The following is a 27,899-nucleotide window of genomic DNA, read 5'->3' on the forward strand; positions in this document are numbered from 1 at the left end:
TGCCCTCAGCCACTCAGGTCAGTCAAACCAGCCAGGCCAACCCTGCCCCCTGTGCAGGTCCTTGTGCAAACCAGCTTCCCTTCCCAGCTCCAGGCCCTCGTCCACAGATTGGGGGGCCGCACACACTAGTCACTGTCACTAGAAAAGGCAAAGCCAGGTCACAGTAATGAGAAAACATCCTTTTTTAAGAATGCTGTTTTTAGTATTTCCTAAAAAGTGTTGCCCAATAATCATGGGGGAAATTCACAGCCCTGTCAGACCTCCTTCCTCTTATTTTGGTTTTAGTTTTGGTTTTATCTTGAATTATGTGAAAGGAGGGGCTCCTTTATCTTCTCAGCCTCAGAGGAGGCTTTAAAACTTTAAAAACCTTTTTATTTTGAAAAATTTCAAACCTAAATAAAGTTGTGAGATAAATACATTCCACATCATACATATTTATCTGAGATTCATCAAGTGTTAACATTTTATTGCATTTTCTCTGTGTGTAGCTCCATGTTATGATCAATTACATTGTGAATCATTTGAGATTAAGTTGCAGACATTACATCACAACACATTCTCCTACTATTTCAGTATGTATCTTCTGAGAACAAGGATCTTCCCTGATATGACCCAAGACAATGAATGACCACATTGGGGGCTGAACAATGCTACACTACTACCACCTAAGGCACAGTGCATAGCCAATCTTTGCCAATGTCCCAACCATGCCAGAGCCACTGAGGAGCCTTTCATCTCCTTTCATCAAGGGAGGGCAGTTCCTTGGCCTTTCTTTGTCTTTCACGACTCTAGAGAATAGAGCTGCCTAGTGGTTAGCAGTTCTTCCCCCCATTTGGGTTCTTCTTCCCCCTGTGATGGGACTGAGGGAAGCATTTTCTGCAGGAATGCTACAGGAGCCATGCTGGGTCCTGCCCAGTGCAGCGCATCTGGAGGCCTGTGACGATGCCAGGCTATCATGGTGATGCTAAGCTTGTCCTTGGTTCAGATGGAGTCTGCCAGATTTATTCCAGCAGGTTTCTTACAGCAGATTTCTTTTCCCTTCCTCACTATAAGTTACCTGCAGGAAGACTACATACATATTGTTTCCCATCAAACTTTAACCCAGTGGCTTCAGCTCGCATTAACGATTCTGGCCTAAATCAGCCAGCACTAGGGTGGTGATGTTTATAATTCCATCCTTCCTTCCACATTTATTAGTTGGCGGCATCTATTACAAAGAAGAGAGCACCCCTGTCTCCCCCCGCCGCCCCCATCCTGTCCCGGGTTCTTTTTCCATTCGCGAAGCCCTAATTGGATCTGACGGACTGAGGCTGTGTCGACAGGCCGGAGCTCCCCGCGCGGGCTGCTGCACCCTCGGACCCGGGGCGCGCCCGCTGGCCGACCTGAGCACTGCAGGGCCGCACCCGGCCTGCCACTCGCGCCGGGCGCCTGGACCACAACTCCCAGAAGGCCCAGCGCGCCCGGCCGCTCGCGGTCACGTGGCCGCCACCAAAGTCATGCGGCTGCTGCCCGGGGTCACGTGGCATGAGCGCGGGTCACGAGAACAAACACGGGGCCGCGGCGGGCCATGGCCAACGTTTCCAAGAAGGTGTCTTGGTCCGGCCGCGACCTGGATGACGACGAGGCGGCGCCGCTGCTGCGGAGGGCGGCCCGGCCCGGGGCGCCGGCGGGCGAGGAGTCGCCGCTGCTGAACGGGGCCGGGCCTGCGGCCGCCCCCCGGGTAAGGAGTCCCGGGGAGACTGAGGCCTCGCGCCCGGCCTCCCGGACGGCAGAGACTTCCAGCACCTCCGGGCCCCGCGCGGGGGCCGGGCGGCGGGGCGGCACGATGCGGCCTCCTGCTAATCTGGGCCAGCCCTGGGGGCGCGGCTGCTTCCCTCTCGCGGGTGGCGGTGCGCCCGCCGGGAGCGTGGCCGTGGTCTGCTGCGAGCTGGGGGTCTGGGGATCTGACAGACCAAGGGCCCTTCGACGGCGGCCCTCTGCTGGGCAGGCGCTGGCGTGGACTGCGCAGTGCGCGGGGCCCGCCGAGCCTCGCGGGGACTCAGTGAATCAGTACTTGAGTGGCTCGCCCCCATTGTAAAGACAGGGAAGTGGAGCCGCGGACGGGTTCGGGAGCGCGCCCAGGGTCTCCCTTGGCAAATGGCAAAGCTGGCGTCGGAATCTAGGCCCTGAGCCCTGGCCTGCGGAGGCAGTTCTGGGCCAGGTGTCCTGCGGGCGTTGAGGAGCAGGTGGAGTTCGCCATTACGCTCGGGTGTTTTATGGGCGAGACGAGCAGACTAGCACGCTTGCTGTCAGGTCCCCGATAGCGTGAAGCTGATTGACTTCCTGACAGTTTACTGCAAATCGGCGTTAAAGGGAAGGCAGGTAGAGTTCTGCGTAGGTGATCTTTTCCTTTTTCTTTTTTTCAAAATTGTGATAAATACACGAACAACTATTTTAGCAGTGTCCAGGAGGTTTTAACAGTTTAGGTTGCAGTTTTTTATTGCAGTGAGATTAACCGAGGAACTCTGCCACCCTTCTCTGCAGGGATCAGTACAGACTTCAGGGCGGTCTTAGGAATGACACGTATTTGCTCTGTTTCCCTTAGCAAGTTCATCGCAGTCAAACACACTAAGCAGCAAGTCAGAGTGGTTGAGATGTGCTCAGCACGTCAGTGATGCAGTTTGTGTCTCTAAATGTATTTCCGTGTGTCGTGTTAATTTCGAATTTATGAACTATTTTTGTTGGTTGGTCTTATTTTGTTTTGTCATTATTCTTTACGTTTTCTCCTCTTGTTCTAGATCTGTCCTTTAAATAATTGTACCGTGTTTAAGGTTTAGGAAGGACATCAGGCTGTTTCTCTAGAACTTATCGTAAGGTTTCCCCAGTCCCTTGGAAATTCATTAAACAGTAAAGGTCAGAGTCTTCCCTTTGCTGGTAGGGTTCTGCTCTGCTTCATTGAGAGCAATCTTCTCAGAGTCTTTCTATGTCAGACCTAAAGTAGCAAATTTGCGGTGGTGGGGATGTGGGTACTTTGTTATTTTCTTGGAACATTTCTGTTCCTTTGTCCTCTTTTAAAAGGAATTTATCTGACCCTGGCTGGTGTGGCTCAGTTGGTTGGAGCATCATCCCATGCACCAAAGGGTGGTGGGTTCGATTCCCATTCAGGGCACATACCCAGGTTGCAGGTTCAATTCCTGGTCTCAAGTGTTCAGGAGGCAACTGAACGACGTTTCTCACATTGGTGTACCTCTCTCTCTGTCTCTCTCTGTCTCTCTGTCCACCTCTCTCCCTGCCTCCCTTCCTTTCTCTCTAAAATCAGTAAAAACATATCCTCGGGTGAGAATTAAAAAAACACACCACACAAATAAAAGAAACTTATCTGAAGTCTACAAAATAGAAGTATGAAATTGGCTTTAAAGGTTGACAGGTAAAGAGATCGGAAACCTTGGAGTTGAATTTGGGTTTATCTCCGGACTGAACGTATATGTTGGGGTTTCCCACTTTTCTTTGCAACTAGATAACATGAGTTGGCTTTCTTTTGAAGGAGCCTGTTGACCACCTCCCTTAAAAATTATTCCCTTAAATCTTTGCAAGCTTTATTGTTTTTCTGTTTGCACTTAATAACAACAGACTAGCTGCTCTTAAACAGCTTTTAAAATAATTTATTGTGCACCTACTTTGTGCAGGCTGCATGCAGTTTGCCTGGGACATGAAGCAGCTTCCTGCTAGCTCCACACTCACGGAGAAACAGGCTGGTGCTCTGTGAGGACTGTGTAAGGGTCCCCAAGGGCAGGAGAGGTCACATTTGGGTCCAGTCTTAAAGTGTGCAAGAGCCTCAGGCAGACAGGCAGATGGGAAAGGGTAGGGGAATGTGTGTTTGGGACCCTGCAAGAGTTTGGAAAATAAATCGGAGTGGAGGCTGGAGAGAGAAGCCAGGTCATACATGCAGGGGACAGCTGCTTTATCTCCAGGAGAGCCCTACAGGAAGCTGGAGATTGCAGTCTTAAAGAATCTTTAGCCCGCCTTGTGCGGACAGGTGCAAAGGGGAGACTAGAGGCATTTGTGAGGAGCAGTGCTCTGGACCAGGTGCCCAGGTACCGCATCTGCAGAGAAGTTAATAGATGTGCAGCACTGAGCACAGTGCTTGTCACAAGACAGTAAACGTTAGCCACTCTCAGTTACATTAAAAACAGCTGCACAGCCCTGGCCAGGTGGTTGAGTTGGTTGAAGCAGCATCTGGCACACCAAAAGGTTACCAGTTCGAATTCCCAGTCAGGGCACATACCTAGATTGTGGGTTCGATACCTGGTCAGGGCGCATACAACAGGCAACTGATCAGTTTCTCTCTCACATCGATGTTTCTCTTTCTGTCTCTCTCTTCCCCTTCCTCTCTCTAAACAAATCCTTGGGTGAGGATTAAAAAACAAAAAAACAGCTGCACAAAAGTGATCATCTTTGGGCTGCCATTCCTGGCGCAGTTCCGTTGCAGCTGACCAATTCCCTGGTGCAGGCTTTCATGCAGGGAGGGTCTGCTCCTGACCAGCAGGCCGAGGTCATGGTTAGGCTTGTGCACCCTACCTAGTACTGCAGGAGAAGGCAGCTTGTGAGCTGCTCTCAGTCCAGGGCCATTTGCACTAACATGAAGACCCAGGCCAACAATTGCCCTATGGGAATGTTCTGGTGAACTGGACATGACAGCTTGCCCTCACCACCTCCTAGCCCTTAAGGGTTTATTGCAGGATGTCCAGAGTTGGTCCATGGCTTCATTGCCACCTTAGCACAAGCACAGCCTGCCATACTCTGGGCAGAGTGAGGTCAAGTGGCTGCCCTTCCAGGCTGTTAAGTGCCCAGTGAGGAGCAGGCACGACTCTGGGCAGGGTGAACTGGGGACCAGCCTGAGCTAAGCCTCTGTCCATCCGGGACCAGGCTGTTCAGACCTACGTATAGGTTGCTGTCCCCTTCATGTGGGATGTTGGTTATCCAGTGAGTTCCTGCCTATCTGCTGCTGGGACACAGGGAGAGTGAAGTCAGCCAGCAATTCATGGTCATATGTTTGGGCAGTAGGAAGTGGACTGCTTTAAGAACTTATAGAAGGAACTATGAGCCAGAGACGCTCTGGGGCAAGGGCTGGGTATTTACAGTGTGTGTAAATGCAGGACATTTCTAGGGACCTGTGCTTGGGAAGCTCCACCTGAGAATCTCCAGTGGGTATTTAAAATCATTCTGGGGAATCTTATCTGGTAACTGGGGTTACCCCATGAAACGGTGCCCTGCCCTGGTCACCCAGAGCCACAGACTACATTTAAGCATGCCAGGGAGGTAGGGGTCCTGCAGTAAAGCTGCAGGCACATCACTTGTTATCCAGCCCCTTGAGTTCTACTAGTCATAAGTGAGCTCCTGTCTTTTTCTAGGTGGTTCCCACCATGAGAGGATCCCCTCCAGGAAGTCCTCTGCCTCAATCTCCTTGTCCTGCCCTCCTTCTTCTTCATCTGCTGACCCCCAGCCCCATGTTGTAGGGTCCAGGCTGCCCACCCTGCGCCCTCCCCAAGGGCTCCTGTCGGGACCAGTGTGGGTGGGACAGCCGCTGCCCACAGGAAGCTCCCAATCTGGAGAGGCAGGCGAGCGCACGGCCTGACAGTGCAGAAAGCTACTGGAGCAGAGTGCCCCAGGCCCAGCCAGAGGGTCTTGGGAGGCACCCCACGCCTTCTGCAGAGGCCCAAGTGTTTGGAGGCGGCAGCCGTGGGGCTGCTCCCACCCCATCTGCCCCTCTGCACAACTTGCTCCCTTTTCTCTAGGCCTCAGCCTCATGCCTCCTCCTCACCCACCCACTAAGCTCAGGTCTCATAGTTGACACTTACTTGCTTATGGGAAACTTTGTTTTCTGTGACCGTGAGTTCTGGCTGTAGTCGCCTTGTGTCCTCAGTGCTGAGCGTGGCCCCTGGAGGATGTTAGAATGCAGAGCAGCAGAATGGGACAGCAAACAACCTTTCAGTTTTTAAAATTTGTTTTAATTGTGGTAAAAACATATAACAAAAGTTACCATCTTTACCATTTTTAAGTATACATTTCAGTGGTGTTAAGCACATTCACATTGTTGTGCAACCATCACGGCCATCTGTCCCCAGAACTCTTTTCATCTTGCAAAACTGAAACTGTGCCCATTAAACACTAACTTTCCCTTCCCCCAGCCTCTGGCAGCCACCATTCTACTTTCTGTCTCTCTGAATTTGACTATTCCAGGGACCTCATATAAGTAAAATCACACAGTATTTTTGGGGGGACTGGCTACTTCCTCCTAATATAATGTCATCAAGATTCATCCATGTTGTAGCGTCTCGCAGGATTTCCTTCCTTGTTAATGCCGAATAATATTCCATTGTATGTATAGACCACATCCGGTTTACCCATCCATCACCAGTGGGCACTGGGTCACTTCCACACTTCAGCGATTATGAATAATGCTACTGTGAGTGTGAGTGCACAGATCTCTCTTGGAGATCCTGTTTTCAATTCTTTTGGATATACGTGCAGAGGTGGAATTGCTGGATCATATGATAGCTCTGTTTTTAACCTCGTGAGGAACTTCTGTACTGTTTTCCAAGGTGCCTGCACCATTTCGCGTTCACACCCGCAGGGCACCGGGTTCCAACTTCTCCTTGCCATTTGGTATCCTGTTTCTTCTTCTGCACATCCTCCCAGCTGTGAGGTGGCATCATTGTAGTACTGATTTGCCTTTCCCTATGTTGGTGATGTTGAGCACATTTTCACGTGCTTATTGGCCATTTGTATGTCTTCTTTGGAGAAATGTCTATTCAAGTCTTTTGTCCATTTTTTAATCAGGTTAGTTTTTTTGTTTTGTTAGTGAGTTGTACAAGTCCTTTATATATATTCTGGATATTAACCCTTTATCAAATCTATGATTTGTAAATATTTTCTCCCACTTTATAGGTTGCCTGTTTACTTTGTTAATTGTTTCCTTTGATGCACAGAAGTTTTTACAGTTGGATGTCCCATCTGTGTGTAAATTTTTTAAATTTTTAAATAATTATGGACTTACAGTTTGTTCAACGTTCTGTCTTTCAAGACAGAGCAGAGAGGGCCTGCGTACCTCCCCCCAGTTTCTTCCAATGGTTCCATCTTTCTTAACAATAGTGCAGTGCAGGAACCTGGCGTTGGCATCAGCACAGTGTGTGTGTGTGGTTCTCTGCTATTGTGTCACACCTGTAGGTCTGTGTGAGCACCACTGCAGTCAAGACACAGCACAGCCATTACCATGAAGGTTCCCTTGTCCTGTTCTTACAGCCACCCCCCCTCCTTACTCATACCTTCAGGCCTGACATTTCAAGAGTGTCAGGTCAGTGGAACGGCACAGTATGTAAATCTTTGGGACGTCTGCTTTCACTCAGTGCCCTGCCCTGGAAGATTTCAACCAGGCTATTGTGCATATCAGTAGTTTGAAGAACAAGTATTTAATTTAACTTGTGTTTAAGAAAAGAAAAGAAAACACACAACACCTAATAAAGCGCTGAACTTCAAGTAAATGGCTTTTTACATCACAAAAACTAGTTCCTAAAAGATGTCCATGAAATTCAGAAAAGATCCCTGGCCGATTTGGCCCAGTGGTAGGGCACCGACCTGCGGGCTGAAGGGCCCCGGGCTCGATCCTGGCCAAGGGCACATACCTCGGTTGCAGGCTTGATCCCCGCCCGGGCCAGGGTGTGTGCGGGAGGCAGCTGGTCGATGTCTCCCTTCCATTCGACCTGAAAGGCAATGGGAAAAATGTCCTTATGTGAGGATAAAAACATTCAGAAAAGAGAGAATGAAAACATGAAGGTGTGGAGAGGGGAGAGAGCCCAGCGCACTCACCAGCCTGCACCTCCCGGGCCCATGCAGTTCTCTCAGGGCGCCGGCCCCGTGCACAGCCCGCATCCTTGAGGCCAGATGCTGAGCGAGTGAGCCCTGCTCCTTCCCTTGCTGGGCCCATGTGAGGTCACAGCCTGGCCCCAGAAACTGTTGAGATGTGAAAGGAAATGCTTTTTGAGGTTCGACTCTAGGCCGCCTTTGTGTGGTGGAAATGACTGCCTGATGTAATTAAGCTGCTTTTATGATCAGTGACAGATAAATAAGATAAAAGTGGCCCGGCCGCCTTTTTCTGTGCACTGCCTCTGTCAGGTTGGATGGCAATATCAGTTTTCGAGTTTCCCTTTCTCGGTCCGACTCAGTGCTGCATGGACATTGCTCAGCTGGGTTTGTCCATCTTTGTGTCCCGTCTCCTTAGCCAGTCTGCATGCGTAGACATGTCCCCAAGAAAGTGTATTCAGTGTTGCCGTGGTTGGGCTTGCAGCTGGTGCATGCTTCCAGATCATGTGTGTCCTGTCTGGGGAGTGGGACTGCAGCCTGTGTCAGGCCACCTCCTGGTTAGAGTTCGCTCTTAGCTGGGATCCCTTCCTGGGCCAGCACAACCTTTCTCATCAGATTCAGCAGTTTGGGGGCATTGGCAATTGTTTTTAAAAGAGAAACAGCTGTTTCTCTCATTAACCACCTGTTCTACTGACGTTTACTGTATATACATAGAGAAGTGCACAGTTGTGCAAGTGGAGCATGATCTTCAAGTGAACACACACCTCACATGTTACCACTCAAAATAGCTGTTCATTCCTAACCCCTGGAACCTGTGCATGGGTCCTCACATGGAAATAGGGTCTTCTCAAAGGTTATCAAGTTAAGATGAGGTCAGACTGGCATAGTCTGGCACCAGTGACAGATGCCTCATCAGGAGAGGGAAATTTGGACACACATACACAAGGCGGCCATATGACTACGGAAACAGAGATTAGAGTGATGCAGCCAGATGCCAGTGAATGCTAAGGATTGCCAGCACCCATCAGGAGCTAGAAGAGGCACAAAGGAGCTGCCTCATGGCCCTTGAGAGGGAGTGCTGCCTGCTGACACCTTGATTTTGGACTTATGGCCTCCAGAGCTGGGAAAGAATAAACTTCTCTTGATTTAAGCCGCCCAGTCTGTTGTAATTGTTAACAGCAGTGCTAGGAGATTCAGACAACCTCCAGTTAGCCAATGCCCCCTGAGCCTCCTCGGGCCCCCACTTTTCCTGACCCCCCATAAGTAGCCACTTGAGGCAGCACAGGTTGTTTTCACCTGACTGAGTTTTCTATATGGAGTCACAGTGCACTCTTGGTTGCATGCCCGTTGAGGTCCATCGTTGAGTGTGCAGCAGAATCTGTTCCTGTCATGGCTGCTTGTTTTTCCACTGCATGTAGGGCTGCGGGATGAAATGCAGGGTTCCCAGCTGTATTTGCATTGCAGAGAAACAAAGAATCATATTTGAGGTCAAGTACGTTCCATGCAATATTTGAAACACGTGATTTGTTGTTTCTCTGAAATGAAAATGTAACTGATGCCCGTGTTTTGTTTCGTAGTCCAGGCCTCTGCCATGCCCTGGCAGTGGGCATAAGAGAAATCCTGCTTCCGGTTTTCTGTCCTCTGTGGTTGGCCTGCAACTTGGTTCCCAGAGTGTGGCCCCACTTCAGAGTGGGAGGGTTCTGGGGTCCGAGGGTACTCCTGCCCCAGGATAGGAGGCACCTCAGACCGCATGTCTAGAGAGCTGGCCTGGAGGCCTATGGCAGAACCACTTTGTCTCATGGGGGCACATAGAGAATGGGGGGAAACAGAAAGGCTCCCAGAGGAGGGACCCTGGAGCCTGTTTTTTCTCAGCCAAGGGAGGGGGGCCAGAAGGATACCAGCATGATTGCTTGTAGCCCTGGGTTCTGGTGGCTAGTAGGTTTCTAATTTCTGAAGTGCCCTAGAACAAGGGAAGGTGAGGACTCTGGGGTAGGGAACGCGTGGGCTTCCCATTCCGAGGCTGGACTTACTAATGACAGGCTGTGGGTGGTGGAGACAGGCCTGGGTCCAGCACTGGCCCTGCTGTCATCTCCTACACAGCAGGTGTGGGTCTGTGCTCCCCAGGCAGGGCCAGATGTGGCCAGGCTATCCTGGTGGGGTGGTGATGCTCAGTGAAGGTTGGCCCTGTGGCTAAGTACCCTGTCATTTCTTCTTCTACTTCCAGTCACCCCATTCGGTATCTTTCCAAATCGGACAGACAAGCAACATGGAGCCGGACGATGAGCTTCTGAATCCAGTGAGTAGGAATCATTCCCGTTTATCCCCAGGAAGGACGGGGCCTGCTCTGTGGAATTGCAGCCTACCTGAGGGCAGACAGTAAATGCCAAACCAGCGATGGCAGATGTAGGGAGGGCTGTGCAGGGCTCTGGGAGAGACGTGGGCCATTCTGTGCAGAGCTCGGGGACAGTTGTAGGCAGTTCTGGGGGACAGACATGGCCAGGGCCATACAGAGCTCAGAGACAGACATGGGCTGACAGAACTCAGAGACAATGAGGTGTAGACAGTGGGGCCCCCAGAGCCTAGGTGACCAGGGAAGGCCATTCTGAGGAGCCATGTTCCCTGAGGCCAAGCCAGGTGAACAGAGATGGGGGAAACATGTGACAAGTGTTGAACACTGGTTGAGCATGCTGTGTGTATGCACAGGAAGCAGGCCATGGGAGCAGGTGCCATGGGTGGGAGAGGGACCCCAGATGGGGTAGAGGAGGGCGCTGGGGGCAGGGCAAGCATCTCAGGGTAGGTGTCCCTGGACAGTGGTGATGTCCTCTTCTGCCCCTGTGTCAGGGCTGAATTGTCCAGCAGCTGCTGGGGGAACATATCCTGAAAACCTCCCCCCACGCTTGCACTTGACTCCTCCTCAGGTGTCTCTTGGTCCTGATTTTCATTTCCCTGATGACCAGTGATGTTAAGCATTTTTCATGTGCTGATGGCCATTTGTGTCTTCTTTGGAGAAATGTCTATTTAAATCCTGTGCCTGTCTTAAATCTAGTTATTTCTGTTTTTATAATTGAGCTGTAAGTGTTCTTTATATAGTCTAGATACGAATTACTCATCAGATATGTGCTTTGCAGACACTTTTTCCTGTTCTGTGGGTATCTTCTTACTTTTGGGGGGTCCTGTGAAGCACACAGCCCTTTACTTTTGATGAAGTCCAGTTTATCTCTTTTTCGTTGTGCTTTTGTTGTCATATCTGAGAAACCATTGCCTAGTCCAGGGTCATAAAGATTTACTCCTGTGTTCTCTCCCAAGGGTTCTGTAGTTTTAGGTCTGGACCTCTCTTCACCGGTTTTGTGTGTGGTGTAAGGTAAGGGCTCGAGTTCGCAGCCTTGCGTTTGGGTGGCCAATTTTCCCAGCACCATTTTGTGAAGTGACTGTGCTTTCCCTATTGGATCATCTTGGCACCCCTGTCAAAAATCAATTGGCCATAAATATAAGGGTTTACTTCTGACTCTTGATTGATTGCCCGCCATTAATCTCTGTCTGTCCTTGAGCCAGCACCACTGTCTTGACAACTGGAGCTCTGTAGCCAGTTTTAAAGTTAGGCAGCCTGAGTCCTCCAAACTTGCTCTTCTTTTCCAAGGCTGTTCTGGCTCTTTGAGATCCCCTTACATTTCCATATTGATTCTAGGGTCAGCTTGTAAATTTCTTCAATGATGCCAGCTGGAATTGAAACAGGGGTTATGCTGAATCTTAATATTAAGTCTTCTGATGAACATAGGGTATCTTTCTATTTATTCAGTTCCTCTCAACAATGTTTTATAGTTTTCAGCATACAAGTCTTACCTTTTGTTAAACGTATGTTAGGAATAAATTTTATTTTATATATTTTATTTTTCATGCTGCTGTAAATAGCTTTGTTTTATGAATTGCATTTTGGATTGCTCATTGCCAGTGCATAGAAATACATTTGATATTTGTATACTGCTCTTGTATCCTTTAGTCTTACTGAATGCATTATTAATTCTAACCATTTTTTAGGGTATTTTGGGGGATTTTCTACATAGAAGATTGTGTCATCTGCAAATAGAGAGTTTCACTTCTTCCATTTCAATCTGGATGCCTTTTATTTCATTCTCTTGCCTAATTGCCCTGGTAGAACCTCCAGGACAATGCTGAATAGCAGTGGCGGGAGCAGCATCCCTGTCCTGTTCCTGATCTTAGGGGGAAAGCTTAGTCTTTCACCAGTGAGTGTGATGTTACCTGTGGGTTTTTGAGAAATGCCTTTATCAGGTTGAGGAAATTCCCTCTATTCCTAGTTGTTAAGTGTTTTAGTCACTAAGAGGGGTTGAGTTTTGTCAGATGCTTTTCCTGTCTATTGAGATCATGTGTATTTTTTGTCCTTTATTCTATTAAAATGGCATTAAGCCTGGCCGGGCATGGCTCAGCAGTTGAGCATTGACCTAGGATCCAGACAATCGGGGTTTGATTCCCGGTCAGGGCACGTGCCTGGGTTGCAGGCTCCATCCCCAGTTGGGGACATGCAGGAGGCAGCCGATCAATGACTCTCTCATCATTGATGTTTCTATCTCTCTTTCTCCCTCTCCCTTCCTCTCTCTGAAATCAGTAAAGATATATATTTTTTAAAAAGGCATTAAACTATTTTCACTCACAAAACTTCTGATAACAAATGTATGGGGATTTTTTTCTCACACCAACTAATTTTCTGCTTCTCAGACACCACCCAGGTGCCCTACACGTCAGTTCATTCTGACACTAACTGCATGGCGTTGGACAAGACCTCAAGGCTAAGGACTCAGTCCTACAAGACTGCCCCAATTCAGACCCCAGTCACAAGTCCAGGTTGTCATTTTTGCTTGTGAATGACCAGCTATAAATCGCAGTTCCCACGACCCCCTTCATGTCCATAATTTGCTAAAAGGGCTCACAGAACTCAGGGGAATACTTATGTTTACTGATTTGTTATAAAGGATACAATTGGGGAACAAAAGACAGTAGATGCACAGAGAAGGTGTGGGAAGGGTGTGGAACTTCCATGCCCTCTCCAGGAGCTTCACCCTCCCAGCACCTCCACATGTTCACCAACCCAGGTCTCCAAACCCCTTCATACAGGGTTTTGATGGAGGTTCCATTACACAGGCTGATTAAGTCAGTTATTGGTCGTTGGTGATTAGCTCAGTCTTCAGCCCCTCTCCCTCCATGGATGTTGGGACTGAAAGTTCCTGCCCTCTAATCACACCTTGGTGTCTCTGGCAACCAGCCCCCACCCTGAAATCTAGAAGCCCCCATCACTCCTTTATCTCATTAGCTCACAAAAGACACCTCAAGAGATAACCCAGGATTTTAGGAGTCAGGTGCCAGCATTGGTACGAAGTCCAGTAATATATTCTCCATTGTACCACAGACATGTTACAGTAATTGATTTTCAGATGTTAAACCACTCTTGCGTTCCTGATGTGTTGCAGGATCCAACCTACTAGCGTCTTGAGAACTTTGTGCCTGTGTTCACAAGAGTTGTGCATTTATAGTGAGCTTGCTTTCTTGTGGCATCCATGTCTAGCTTTGGGGTCAGGAGAGTAGTGACCTCGTGAGTTAAGTGGACACGTGCTCTGCCTTCTCATTTGCGCTTCGTTCTTCAACACACTAGGTTGTGAGTGTGGCTCTGCCTCTTCCTTTGCAGGAGATGGACCCCCCTCACCCGTTCCCCAAGGAGATCCCGCACAACGAGAAGCTCCTGTCCCTCAAGTATGAGGTGGGCCTCCTCCCTGGGTGCCCTACCCCATCCAGCCCCAGGGCCTTCATCCCCTCTCCAGCCTCACGCCCACCAGCTGCCCAACATCAGGGACATCAGGGTTGGTCATTGTGTTTTCTGTGCTACCCTGGTCTACAGAGCTTGGACTACGACAACAGTGAGAACCAGCTGTTCCTGGAGGAGGAGAGGCGCATCAACCACATGGTAAGTCTGGGGCTGGGCAACCTGGACACCACCTGGTGACCCAGGGGCTGCGCTGGTGCTACTCTCCCACCTGGGTGTGGTGATATGTCCCCTCCATCTCCCTCTGTCCTCAGTCCTTGTGCTGCAGGTTCTGGTTTGTGTCCTGAAGCAAGAGACACCCAACACCTGATACAGGAAAGTGTGCGTGTATCACATTCCAGATACAACAAAGAAGGCTGTTCTTAGAGATGTCAGCTGCAGTGGCCAGAATGTCAACAATTGATTATGGATTGGTTGGGAAGGCCTCCCCCACCCCCCTAGTGCTCCATCATCTCTGAGACATTGAACAGAGACTGCCATCATGGTGGTAGCCTGTGGAATTCCAGGGCCAGTCATGTTGTCACCAGAGCAGCCTGTGGCTGATGGCTTGTCACTGCACCTGCCTCTGACTGGTGCCTCCCCCGCAGGCCTTCCGGACAGTGGAGATCAAGCGCTGGGTCATTTGCGCCATGATAGGGATCCTCACCGGGCTTGTGGCCTGCTTCATCGACATCATGGTGGAGAACTTGGCCGGCCTGAAATACAAGGTTGTCAAGGACAGTATCCTTTTCTGCAGGTGCCCAGCACAGATGGGGTAGAGCCCAGAGCAGAGTATAGGGTATCACGAGTGTTTGTGGGTCCCAGAGTGGGCCCACCAGGAGACATCTCTGGGCCTGGGTATTTGCCCCCCAGCTGGGAGAGTTGGGACTGAGTGAGTGTATCTTGCTGGGCTGTGGAGTGTCTCTGAGATGGGCAGTTAGCGCATGCGCCCCCCGACACCCTCCTCCCCCATGTGCTCAGGGGTTGTGCTTGTACCAGGGGTGTGGCAGGCTGGGAATGTAGCACATCAGATGGTGGAGCCAATATTTGTCCTTGACGATCCCAGATATTGACAAGTTCACGGAGAAAGGGGGACTATCCTTCTCCCTCCTGCTGTGGGCCACGTTGAACTCTGTGTTCGTGCTGGTTGGCTCCATGATTGTTGCCTTCATAGAGGTATGGCCACAAGGGAGCCCTGGGTGGTGGGAACCCCTCCAGCTCACCTAGTGCAGATGCTGCCAGTGAGGTTCCCTTAGTCACACTGGTGCTGATGTTAAACAGTTCAGTAAAAACAGAAAATGTATCTGGGATTTTTTACTCCCCCTGACCCTGGTGGTGCTGCCCCTTTCCTGCCCACACAACCTAAGCCTGCCCTACGCCCACCCCACATGAAAAAGACCATGGGGAAGCACACAGTTCACATCTAGGGGGTCCCCAGGGTATGCAGGGCTGACTGCTGACCCAACCCAGGGGTCCATGTGGAGGGGACTACCCACCTGAGAGGATCAAACCCTCCTAGGATGTCCCTTCATTCTAGGACTTCTCCCAGAAGCCCTTCCTATGGCCTGCCTCTTTCTTTGCTCTTCCCTTGTCATGAGGTGTTGGACGGATGAGGGGGAGTATCCAGAACCTTCTGTCTGGTGTGCAGCGCAGTGCCCCTCCAGGGGGATTGAGGAACTCTGGTTTCTCCCCACTAGTGCATGATATGTGCCTCCCGTCTGTTCTAGAGCGTCCCCACTCTGCCCCCCGCCCACTTGGGCACTGAACCTCCTTCCGTTTCCACTCTCAACCCTCCCATATCCCACAGCATTTGCACCCCTCAGTGGTCGTTCTGCATCTGGGGTGGGGAGAAGTGGGAAGCCCCTTCCCCAGGCAGCTGTCCTGTCCAGTCCCATGTCATCCCCTCCCCCTCTCCTGAGCACCACGAGGCTGAATCTCCCTGGACCTGCCAGCTCCGTGTTCACTTCCCTTTCCTTCCAGCCAGTCGCTGCTGGCAGCGGGATCCCCCAGATCAAGTGCTTCCTTAACGGAGTGAAGATCCCCCATGTGGTCCGGCTCAAGGTGAGGAGGTTGAACCCTTGGCTGGGAGCATGGTGCTCATCATGGGGATTCTTTGCTGGGTTAGAAGCTTTTTGTTTGTTCACCTGCACCTCCAAAATTCACCCGGACCCATTTTGTATGCTGCTGATAAGCATGTATATGGATGTGCTGGCAGATTTTATGTTAACTTTCTTCGGAAGTGGTAAAAACTCTCTCTGCATATTTTAAGTAACAGAAAAATGCTTAAATGGTGCGTGTGCTGTGATTGCAGCTGTGTGGAACATGTTTGTAAGTTCTGTACGGTGGTTGACATTCCAGAACGAGAGTACCCGTGTTGGAGTGGGACTCATGCTGTGAGCTTTTACATTTCTCTTAACACTCATTATGCTTAATATTCTTGATGACACACTCATTCCGGGCTGGGAAGTCAGGCTTCCTCCCATGGCCATTTCCAGTGTTTCAGGCTGCGCACCTCAGCCTAGGTTTGCCAGTGCTTTTCCCCTGTCCCTGTCTGGATACCAGATGCTCCTGGGGGCCTGGAGTCCTGCAGCCCAGGAGCATGATGAGCAGTGGACACACTAGGGGAGCAAAGGGACCTCAAGGGGAGGGTTGTGCTGGCCCCCTGAGTGCCCGCTTTGTTGCTCATGGGTGCTGGGTTGTTTACGTTACTAGTATCGCTTTGTGTGCAGTGCTGCGGCTCAGGTTCTCAGACAGTGTGTGGTCCTTACTCAGAGACTTGACACATTTTCCTTTGTGTTCCAGACCCTGGTGATCAAAGTATCTGGTGTGATCCTGTCTGTGGTGGGAGGACTGGCTGTGGGAAAGGTAATGGAACCCAAGGAGTGCTGCTTCGGCCCGAGTCCCTCTACACTCCCTGTTCTGTCCGAACTCACCTGATGGGGGCTGTCCTGTGCTTTCCAGGAAGGGCCAATGATTCACTCGGGCTCCGTGATTGCTGCTGGGGTTTCGCAGGGGAGGTCAACGTCGCTGAAGCGCGATTTCAAGGTCAGTCTTCTGATGCAGGTGCCGACAATGAGGGTGACCATGAGTGTCCCTCGGAGAGCAGGGTCCCTCCTGCTCTGTGCTGGTGTGCTCTGCCAAGACCATTCTTGACATCAAATCTGAGGGTCTCCACACTGTTCTCTCCTGGGTGGCTATCTTGGGGCCAGGCCAAGGAGTCTGCGCAGAGCCTGATTCTAAGTGTATTGGGTGGATGTGCATTTTTCTGCAGAAATGGCCTTCTCAAAGGACTGTATGATCTAGAAAGAGGTCAGAAATGACATGCTTACAGATTACAGATGCTTAATTTTTAAGATACACCTCAGAATAATTTTGTCATATTTCCCCAGAAAGCCACCAGCATTTTTAAAAATGTATTTTTATTTATCCCAGAGAGAGAGGAAGGGAGCGGGGAGAGAGAGAAGCATCAATGATGAGAGAGTCATTGATCGGCTGCCTCCTGCATGGCCCCTACTGTGGATCGAGCCCGCAACCCGGGCATGTGCCCTGACCGGGAATCGAATCCTGATCGCCTGGATCCTAGGTTGATACTCAACTGCTAAGCTGCGCCAGTGGGGCAAGTCACCAGTTTTTTGATAGGTATTGCACTGAATTTATATACAAATTTAGAGACAGTTAACATTTTTACAGAACGGAGTCTTTTAGAATCAAGAACATAAGTTTTGTTTGTTTTGTCGGTTTTGTTAATCCTCACCTGAAGATATTTTTTCCATTGATTTTTAGAGAGCATTGGAGGGGGGGAGAGAGAGAGAGAGAAACATCGATGCAAGAGAGACATATTGATTGGTTGTCTCCCGCACCTGCCCCAACCGGGGCTGGGGATCGAGCCTGCAACCCAGGTACCTGCCCTTAACCAGGAATCGAACCAGCGACCCTTTGGTGCAAGGGCCAGTGCGCTAATCGCTGAGCCACACCGGCCAGGGCCACACTCAAGTTTTTCATTCATTCAGCTTTCATCAGGTCTTTTGGTAGAGTTTGAGGTTTTTTAATGTATCTGTTGCACAGATCCTAAAGTTCAATTCTTGTTATGATGGGATCTTTTCGTTATCTTCTCGTGGATGTTGGTTTGTGAGGAAGCTCTATTTTTGTTGCCTCTTCGGTTCTACAGTCGTTGGGAATCCAGTAGTTGATGAATTGCCTGTCTAGAGACTCTCTCCCTCTCCCTCCATCCCCGCCCCTCCCCCCCTCTTTCTTTCCTCCCCCCTCCCTTTGGCCCCCGTCTTGGTGGACTCTAGCCAGTCGTCTGCCTTTCTGAGAAGTCCCTTGGAGAAGCTGGCTAAGACGCTGTTCCCATCTGTTCTGTTCCCACGTCAGATCTTTGAGTACTTCCGCAGAGATACAGAGAAGCGGGACTTTGTCTCAGCAGGAGCTGCGGCTGGAGTGTCTGCTGCGTTTGGGGCCCCTGTGGGTGAGGAGGGGCCCTGCCTGGTCTGACGAGTAATGCTCGTGTTGGGGAAGCCAGGCTATCCCTGCCATGTGAAGGAACAGTTTTGGTGTTTGCAGACTTGAGTGCTGGGTGGTGGTGAGGATGTGGGGTGCCTCCCGAGAGGCCCCATGGCTGCCTCTGATGTGGGCTTGGTACCCTGAGTCTGGGGTGTGAGAGGCTCTGGCTGTGGGTTCCCTATGCCTGGGGCTCCCTGTGCCTGGATGGAAACTTAAGGGCTGGGATTCTGCATTCCAGGTGGGGTTCTCTTCAGCTTGGAGGAAGGTGCCTCCTTCTGGAACCAGTTCCTGACATGGAGAATCGTAAGTGCCCACAGATGGCGCCTCTCCCCAGGTCTGCAGTGCCCGCATCTCACCTTTGTGGCCTCCGTGGTTGGGTGGACACCTCACTCTGGGCCCGTACTTTTGTGCCCTCACCTGAAGTTCCTGTCAAGCCGTGGTTGGAGCATGCCCCCCTTGAATCATTATGGTCCAGCTCTGCGCCTCACTTAGCCCTGAGGTGTTGCCTCCTCTTGCCACCTGCCCTTCCCCTGTCAGCCATGGTCACTGTTTCTACCCTGGTGCTCCTCCAACTCCTCATTGGGGACCCCCAGACCTCGCACACCCCCTTTCTTCAGCTCTGTCCTGGCTTGACCCCCACTCACCTCGCTTGCCCAGCCTTGAGGGGCCTGGCCATTGAGGCTCCAGCCTCCTTTAGCCTTGAGACATGCCAATTCCAAGGGTTCATCTTGGTGGGCCTGCTGTTCTGATGGTGCTTGTTTCTCTGTGCCCACAGTTCTTTGCTTCTATGATTTCTACCTTCACGCTGAACTTTGTCTTAAGCATTTACCATGGAAACATCTGGGACCTGTCCAGCCCGGGCCTCATCAATTTTGGGAGATTTGACACGGAGGTAACGTGGCACATTGTCCCACTCGCTGTTTCTGGTTCAGTGCAGGGCCACAGCTGTTTACTCAAGGTTCAGCCTGACAGCTTGGGCTTTTGGGAAGCTCCATCTCTTCGCTGGGAGATTGGCGCTTGTTTATAAGCACCAGGGGCCAGAGGTGCTCTTGAGAAGCACACATCCTACTTGGCTGCACAGGTTAGGATGCTACTGGACAAGCTAGGGCACCTTCGGGTTGTCTCAGCCATCTGAAGATTGTTAGACAGTGACCCTGAGACTGTGGGCCTGGGGTGCTCATCGAGGGCGAATAGGAGCAGGCCGTCATCCCTAGGGAGGCCTGGACTATGCACTGCAGTCTCCAGATGCTGCAAGGGGGTCCTGCTCCCAGGACATCCTCGCACAGGGACATGTTAGAGCTCTTGGGTTGTCTGGCTCACTAGACGTTTTCCTAGGGCTCTCCTTTTTGCCCTCCTTGACTCCCCTCTGTCAAAAGCTTGGGCCCTCCCCCCTTCTCAGGTGGATGGATGCCTGGGTGAGGAGCAGATGAAAGCCTTACAAAGATAAAGCCTCACAGGGCCGCTGAGCCCTTCCAGATCAGCTCGTGCTAGAAGTCATACAGTCTGCCCGGACACCCAGTGTGTCTCCTGTGGGACTCCATGGCTCTGTGTGAAGTGCCGGCAGGATCCCCGTACATGTGGGCAGATTGTAGATAATGCCCAGGCCTTAAGTCTGAGTGTCAAGAAGCAGTGACACATTTCCTCACAGAACGTCCACTTTTCTTCTTTGCACAGACGATGGTGTACACAATCCACGAGATCCCCATCTTCATCGCCATGGGCGTGGTGGGTAAGGGCCATCGCAAGCAGGACACCAACCCTCCTGGCCCCACGCTTTTCCATCGCTCAAGACGGCGGCCATCACCTCCCAGTGGGAACAAAGCATGTGGTGGGGTTAGGGCCTGGGGGACTTCTGGCCTGGCCCCACTTTGAAATGGCTGGAGAGGGCTGTGGCCCCCACACCCTGCTTGCTGCTCCAGGGCCAGCTGGGGAGGCAACCCACACATTAGGGAAACTGGAGCCCTGCTTCTCCATTGGGAAACCATCTGAGAAGTAGATTGAGCCATGGACAGCATCCATTACTCTGTTGAAACCTTTACCCTGAAAGGAAGGCAAAGCCTTTTAGAAATAAGCCCCTCTGTCTGTCCATCAGGGTGCGGTGACGGAGAACAGGTGTTTTCAGACCATCTTCTCCTGTCCCCTCCATTCCCTCTGCTGCCTGGGCAGCCTCCACCATTCTTCTGTGTCCCTTACACGTGGCTCCTTCCTGGTCGCAGGTGGTGTTCTTGGGGCTGTTTTCAATGCCTTGAATTACTGGCTGACAATGTTTCGAATCAGGTGAGAAACCTGTTTTGTGGCTCCTGGGGCCTTTGAAAAGGGACTCGCTGCTATGTGCCAACAGGGCCACGTAGAATGCCACATGCCAGTGCATTCCTCTGCGATGGCTTGTGTGAAGGGGACAGACCAGCATGGGGCCAGGGGACAGTTGGAGTAAGGTTAGGGAAGGCGCTGCCTGTGGATCCAGCAGGCCTGGGGTCAGGGTCTTTCTGGCCTCAGCCTGGGCGCCCAGGGCCAACTTGACCCCAGGCATGGTCAGCTGGCACGACTTCCCTTGCCATTAGGAGCCATTGCTGGAGCTTTGGGAGTGAGTTCTGAGCTTGGGGAGACGCTTCCTCCTTGTCCTCTTGCAACTTAAATGTCATTGGGGAGCATCCAGGAGATAATCAGGGGACGTGCAGGAGTCTGGGTAGATGGATGACTAAACGTGCTATGTCAACCTCTTAATCAGTGTCTTATCATCAGCTCTCAGTGAGTCACAGGCTCAGGTTGCATGGCAACTGCCCAGGTGTCCAGAGGCCTGGTCCATCCCAGTGTTTGCCCTAGGTACATCCATCGGCCCTGCCTCCAGGTGATTGAGGCCGTGCTGGTGGCCGCTGTCACAGCCACTGTCGCCTTTGTGCTGATCTACTCGTCTCGGGACTGCCAGCCCCTGCAGGGCAGCTCCGTGTCCTATCCCCTCCAGGTAGGAGGTTGGGCCCACTGGGCAGGGGGCAGGGCAGGCTCTCTGAGAAGCACTCACTCCCCACGCCAGGCAGGAGAGCTGCTGACCCAGCGGAACTCCAGAGCTCTGGGCCCAATAGGCTGGCGTGTCTTCAGAGAGGGTTAGGCAGCCTGTTAGGTGCCAGGAAAGCTGGTTTTCTATCGGCCTAGAGTCTCACCCAGTCCTCTCAGAATGGCTGCCTGATAAGGACCGCAGAGGACTTCAGAAGTGGGGCTGTGGGTGTGGACCCGAGACATGCAGCACGACTTCCCTCCGAGGCAGCAACCCGACCTCATCCTGCCATGTGGTTGGCGCTTAATGCTGGCCCGGACTACCCCATCCCACTGGCCCGTCCTCTCTCCCAACCTTGCAGCTCTTCTGTGCAGATGGCGAGTATAACTCAATGGCTGCCGCCTTCTTCAACACACCGGAGAAGAGCGTGGTTGGCCTTTTCCACGACCCCCCAGGTGTGTGCCCGTGCTGATCCTGTCAGATGCACATCCCCATGGGGCCCTGCCCCTCTAGCCTGGTCTGCAACAAGCCACAGACACTGGGCACAAAGGCCAGAGTAGATGGCGTCAGGTTTTTCCATTGCGCTACTCCATGGTGTCATCTCGTCTCTTAGGACCCTTAGATTGTCTCTGATTGTTTTCTGTCACAAATAAGACTGCTAGGGCGTTTCTGGTCCTTATGCACATGATGGGAGTCCACAGAGAGGCATTTAAATGTGGGACAAGGCCAAGCCCTTTCTAAAAAGCATTGGGACCAGGCCTCCCAACGTGCCTGTTCAGGGTTTTCTTGGTGTCTTCCTGCGTCTGGAAGTTATCCAGTGTGGAATGTGGCTGGTAGCCTTTCTCCTGTGAGCCCAGTGGTCTGTACTGCGGTGCCAACTGATTGCACACAGACCTCAGTGGACACCTTCTCTTTGGCCCCAGGTCACTGTCCTGCTGGTGGCACTGGGCCCCACTGGCCCTGGCTCCCTCTGCCCCTGGGCAGGGCAACCATCCTCCCGCCTCCAAGGACCCAGACCCCAAAACCGCGTGCTCTGGCCTCTGAAAATGGGGAGACTTGTGGGGGCTCACCAGGGTATCTGGGGGTCAGGATATGACCTGGAGGTGGTGACTGGGCAGCAGGGTGGCAGGCTCTGCTCAGGCACAAGTCCATGGCAGGCCCTGAGCAGCCTCTCTGCTAGGCTCGTACAACCCTGCGACCCTCGGCCTCTTCACCCTCGTCTACTTTTTCCTGGCCTGCTGGACCTACGGGTTGACAGTGTCCGCCGGCGTCTTCATCCCTTCCCTGCTCATCGGGGCCGCCTGGGGTCGGCTCTTCGGCATCTCGCTGTCTTACCTCACTGGGGCTGCAGTAAGTGTGGGTCTCTGTGCGCCAAGCATGTGGGACCAGAGCTGGGCTGGAGGGAAGGGGGCAGTCCTGCAACTCCAGCCTCGAGGCCACTGTGAGCAAGACCAGTGGGCTCCCAGTGCGGGGGCCAGCGCCTCTGATCATTTTCCACAGCCTTAGTTTTCTGGCTGCTGCTGTCTGATAGGAACACGCCATCAGTGTAGCCACCCATAGGTGTGGTCTAGAGACGGGGTCGGGGAGAGATGTTCAGTGCTTAGCAATGAGAGAAGGTGATATGGAAGGATTGAACTCCCTGGGGTGGGCACCCAGGCTCCAGAAGGTGGCGACTGGCTCTGTGTGTGATGGGCCTTGCCATGCTCCACTTGGCCTCCCTGGCCTCCCTCTTTCCACCTGCCTCCATGGGCACCATGTTTTTAATTTCATGTATATTCTTTTAACTTTATTCAAATAAGATTTATTAAAATACTGTAAATGGTAGGTGAGTCTGTCCCACCACCCACTCCCCTTACCAGACTTGGGACAGGCTTTCCTCAGGCCTCAGGTTTCCTTCCAGATATAGTGTTTTGTTTTTTTAATTGCAACATGATTCACATACCATAGTCCACCCTTTAAAAGTATAACTCAGTGTTTTAGTGTGTTCAGAGTGTGTCACCATTATTACTGTGTGGGCTCAGGACATTCTCATCACTCAAAAAAGAAATATGTCCCCATCAGCATTCACTCCCATGCCCCCTCCAACCCTTGGCAGCCACCATCTGCATTCTGTCTCAGTGGACTTGCCTGTTCTGCCCATTTTATGTAAGTGGGGTCACACACCGTGCGGCTATCTGTGTCTGGCTCCTCTCACTGAACATGTGGTTTTCAGGGTTCATCCATGTTGTACACGTGTTGGATTTTCTCTCCTTTTGTGCTCCCTCCTGTGGTGCAGGCATTTCTGCACAAATGACAGTCATGCACATATGGTGCTGGCCTCTCCCCGCACATGCCTGTAGCTCTTCCCCCTCAGTATGCAGAGGGTGGCCTCCTGTCTCTTGCTGCTGAGTTCTCCAGCTTATGCAGACAGCATGAGTCATTCCAGGCATCCCTGAATTGGGCCATTCCTTGGGTATTTCCAGACTTTTGTTATGACTGAGGAGGTGCAGACCACAAGGAGGTGCATGCACATGTGTGCATTAAACTCTGGATGTAAAATTGCTGAGCCCAGGTGGCCATTGGTAGTGTCACTGCATCTTGGTAGGTTTGGGTAGGGGGTGCCACTCCCAATACTACCCTGTCATCCCCACAGATCTGGGCAGACCCCGGCAAGTACGCCCTGATGGGAGCAGCTGCCCAACTGGGTGAGTCCCTGTCTTCCACATGGGCATTCCAAGGTCAGGAGGGGCAGGTGCCTCATTGGAGCTCGAAGGTCTTCAATTTAGTGTCATCAACCACTCCCTACAGGGTATAGCTGGGCCCTGAATGGATGGGGTTGGGCCCTGCACAGAGAATATGGGCAGGCAGGGGCCAAGGGAGGGGTGGGTGAAGCGGCCTACAGGGGCTCGAGACCACCCCTACCTCACCCCAGCCCACCTCTCCCTCCCCGGGCAGGTGGGATTGTGAGGATGACACTGAGCCTGACAGTTATCATGATGGAGGCCACCAGCAACGTGACCTACGGCTTCCCCATCATGCTGGTCCTGATGACCGCCAAGATCGTAGGAGACATCTTCATTGAGGTGCAGAGGGTGGGGAAAGGCCTGCCTGGCCGTAGCCCTCGCTGTGGTTCCCATCCTCATCCCCTGGTCTCAGAGCCTGAGAATGTGGGAACTGTGGCTATAGCAGCAGTGGAGGGAAGGGGGCCCCTGCAAAGCCATCCCCCAAATAGCTTCTGCCTTGGTGGTAGGCACAGTGTGCCTGGGACCCCTCCCTTAGTGGCAGCCTGGAACCCCTCCCTGGTATCAGTACTGTGCCTGATGCCTGCCCCTTCCTCAGGGCCTGTACGACATGCACATCCAGCTACAAAGTGTGCCCTTCCTGCACTGGGAAGCCCCAGTTACTTCGCACTCGCTCACTGCCAGGTACCACCTTTCTCCCTGTCTTGGTTTAGGTTGCAGGCCTTACAGGCCTGGAGCTTCCTTTCCACACTTAGGTTGGGGGCGGTGAGTGGCGCTGACCCTCTGGCAGGGGGGATGTGGGCACCCAGGAGCAGGGAGGAAGCCATCCACCTCTGCAGATGTCTGGGCAGTGCTGTCCAGGTGTTGGGGCTGCAGGCACCACCCAGGACTGGCTCTCCCAGGGCAGCACCTGGGCTTTGTGCCTCCAGCTTCCTACATCCCTTCTCCTGGCTCACTGGGCCAGCAGCTTCATGCCTCTTGAACTTCATCTTTGGTGTGAAGACAGACCTTCAGGAACCCCCGTTAACACATGGTTCGTGACCATGTGGCCAGCAGTGGCTGAAGTGTGCTCTCTCCCACAGGGAGGTGATGAGCACGCCGGTCACCTGCCTGCGGAGGAGGGAGAAAGTGGGCGTCATCGTGGATGTGCTTAGCAGCACGGCGTCCAATCACAACGGGTTCCCTGTGGTGGAGTCCACTGACGATACCCAGGTACCAGGGCCTGGGCAGGTGGACCTGGGTCTGCTGCTGTCCCACAGGAGCCAGGGGCCTCAGGCCAGCTCCTGCCTCCCCACCTCAGGGAACCCGTACTCTTCCCCATGTGCCTGTCAAGTAGGGCGTGTTGGGCAGGTTTGGTTTGTAGGGACATAGAGACCCCATGTCTGGGTTTATGGTAGGAGCCAAGTTACACCGCTGTGTGAGCACTGTCCCCATAGGTAGGTTAGCGATATGCCCACATATCTCATGCTCATACCAAACTGTACTATCAGCGTGGCTGCCTGTGCCTTTTGTCAGGAGAGGCCTGACGGCATGTGTGGCCCACACAGTACCATGCTCCCGAAGGCCTGGGATGAATTTTGTCAGGGCAGGTCTGCATCTCACCCCAGCACATGCTGCAAGCCAGGCACTTTGTTCCTTGCTCTGCATTGTGGGTGTTTGGGGATTAACGAGCTTGTGCAGGATAATGCCTTTGGCAAGGCCAATGCCAGTAGACAGTGACTGTACATTGATGGGGAGTGTGATGGGGAACCTGATTAGAGCCAAGGTCCCCGAGCAAGCGTCCTGGAACTGCTGCTCAGACACTGCCTGCCCTCCAGTTCACACCTCAGCTTTCCGCAGGGCCTGCAGCTACGCAGGCAGGGTGATAAGTCTTAGGCTCTGCCCGCAGACAAGACCGTCTGTTGTCTCTTTCCTGCAGTCAGCCCGGCTCCAGGGCCTGATCCTGCGCTCCCAGCTGATTGTCCTCTTGAAGCACAAGGTAGGCTCCTCAGCACCTCTGGGTGGTGGGAGATGCCAGGCTGGGTGTTGGGGTTCTGACATGCCCTGCCCACTGCCCATTACCTGCCGCCCGCAGGTGTTTGTCGAGCGGTCCAACAGGGGCCTTGTACAACGGCGGCTGAGGCTGAAGGACTTCCGGGACGCCTACCCACGCTTCCCCCCAATCCAGTCCATCCATGTGTCCCAGGATGAGCGCGAGTGCACCATGGACCTCTCCGAGTTCATGAACCCCTCCCCCTACACTGTGCCCCAGGTGTCTGATTCCCACTTGCAGGGACTTGTGGCCTTCAGTGACCTGCCAGGGAGGGGCTGGGATGGGGTTTGCAGAAAAGGGGGAGGAGCTCTCTCCTTACACTCAGGACAAGGATTTGGGGGTGGGTATGGCTGTGGAGGCAGACACCAGCGACATAACTGAGGCAGGGTGGCTGGCTGGCATGGAGGGGAAGGGGTGCTTTAGGACACATCTTGACGTCCTGGCGGCAGCAGGTGTGATAGAAGACAGCTGACCCTGAGCTTGGTGGGTCCTGCCCCTGCTCTTGGCTGGGGCCTGGGCTGGCAGGCAAGCTGAGGCCCTGACCACATTGCAGGAGGCATCTCTCCCTCGAGTGTTCAAGCTGTTCCGGGCCCTGGGCCTCAGGCACCTGGTGGTAGTGGACAACCACAATCAGGTGAGTAGCCAGGGAGGGCAGAGGACCCCTCTGCCTCTTGACCTTCCTGCCCTAGGCACAGATGCACAGTTGCTCCCAGCTTCTGCATGACCGCTTCTGCCAGGACCCAGACTGGCAATATGCCTGCCTCCGGGTCTCCCCCAAACTGTGTTGCTCCCCCACTTGCTTCCATAGGGGTGGGGTGGGGCCACTGGATTCCCATAACCTGTCTTTGTTCCCACAGGTAGTTGGGCTGGTAACCAGGAAAGACCTGGCCAGGTACCGGCTTGGGAAGGGGGGCCTGGAGGAGCTCTCACTGGCCCAGACATGAGACCCTGGCCCTGGCACCTCACCTGGGGTCCTCACCTCACTCCTCGGGCAGCAGCAGATCCAGCAGACCTCGGGGATGGCCCAGCTGGTGTGTGAGCGTGACCGTCGCATGGGCACCTCGTCAGTGTTCCCCACCCTCCCCCTTGCCTCAGCCCCTTGGATGTCACTCTCCACTCTCCTGTTTCTTCACCTTCAGGGACCAGATGTTTGTGTAGATGCTCGCTTCCTGAGAGCCAGTGAGAGGCTGCATGTGCGTGTGTGTGTCTCAGTGTGTGTGTCTGTTCACATGTGTGTGAGACAGCAAGTGAGCTGGGCCCTGTGGATTTGAGTGCTGCAGGCCCACAGGGTGGGGCTCCACCCCTGCTTCTCTGCTCCTCGTTACCTTCAGTGCTGGCCCAGAAGGACCACACCGCCTGCACACTGCCAGCTGGAGGCCTCGGTGATGTGAGGCTGCGGGAGAGGCCTTTGGCCTTGTTCCCACGGCTGAGTTTGTGGCCGTGAGGCGATAGGCCTGTGCAGCTGGGACCTACCTGGGCAAAGGCCAGCTGGATACCCAAGGCAAGGGCTTGGGGCAGCAGGACAGCCCTGAAGAGCAGACTCTGAAGCAGGCTCCATCGGGAAGCTGGCTATTCTTCCGGACTCACCATATATGCCCCTTGGGCCACAACCCCACTCTGGATGCCATGGGCTCTGTGATGGAGGCTTGGCCAAAGGAGACCTGAGAACCACCCATGGGCCTGAACAGTCCTATCACACTTACCACCCCAAGTCCTCTGGAACTGGAGTCCAGATGAACTGCTGTTGCCACATGTGGACAGCATCTGGGAAGGCGGATCTTCTCAGCAGGGGGACTGGGGTGGTGACAAAGACCTCTGACGACCCCTGGCCCACAGTGATATTTCTGGGCAGCTCTGATTCTGGTCCTGGCAGGTGGGCTTTGGGATGTGCTGGTGAGCCTGGAGCAGGATACTATACCCCTCCAAGCACCTTTCTGAAGGTGATTCCCAAGTCCCCACCCCATCTCTGAGGAAGTGATTCAGAGGCCTTTTGGCGAGCTGGTG

General features: G+C 52.8%; 1 protein-coding gene across 1 annotated transcript; it reads left to right on the top strand.

Moving 5' to 3' along the window:
- The first annotated feature begins 1,567 nt into the window (after positions 1-1,567).
- On the top strand, positions 1,568-27,807 carry CLCN7 (Cl-/H+ antiporter 7). The gene is made up of 25 exons (XM_087815739.1): positions 1,568-1,720; positions 10,064-10,135; positions 13,535-13,606; positions 13,745-13,810; positions 14,257-14,389; positions 14,715-14,824; positions 15,629-15,709; positions 16,451-16,513; positions 16,610-16,693; positions 18,023-18,116; positions 18,390-18,454; positions 18,927-19,043; positions 19,826-19,880; positions 20,368-20,428; positions 20,975-21,113; positions 21,505-21,598; positions 22,324-22,493; positions 23,776-23,827; positions 24,078-24,205; positions 24,462-24,547; positions 24,946-25,075; positions 25,782-25,841; positions 25,938-26,114; positions 26,449-26,529; positions 26,753-27,807. The coding sequence occupies exons 1-25, from the start codon at positions 1,568-1,570 to the stop codon at positions 26,837-26,839; spliced, it is 2,430 nt and encodes an 809-aa protein (XP_087671865.1). The 3' UTR covers positions 26,840-27,807.
- Positions 27,808-27,899: the final 92 nt, after the last annotated feature.

The sequence above is a fragment of the Miniopterus natalensis genome, chromosome 3 (genome assembly GCF_054644295.1).
Source record: "Miniopterus natalensis isolate mMinNat1 chromosome 3, mMinNat1.hap1, whole genome shotgun sequence".
Classification (NCBI taxonomy): Eukaryota; Metazoa; Chordata; class Mammalia; order Chiroptera; family Miniopteridae; genus Miniopterus; species Miniopterus natalensis.

Excerpts from the sequence above, each read along its gene's own strand:
- CLCN7 (XM_087815739.1), top strand. The coding sequence starts at position 1,568 with ATGGCCAACGTTTCCAAGAAGGTGTCTTGGTCCGGCCGCGACCTGGAT. Across the intron at positions 24,548-24,945 it reads TCGCACTCGCTCACTGCCAG|GGAGGTGATGAGCACGCCGG; the intron begins GTACCACCTTTC and ends TCTCTCCCACAG. Across the intron at positions 26,115-26,448 it reads CCCCCTACACTGTGCCCCAG|GAGGCATCTCTCCCTCGAGT; the intron begins GTGTCTGATTCC and ends ACCACATTGCAG.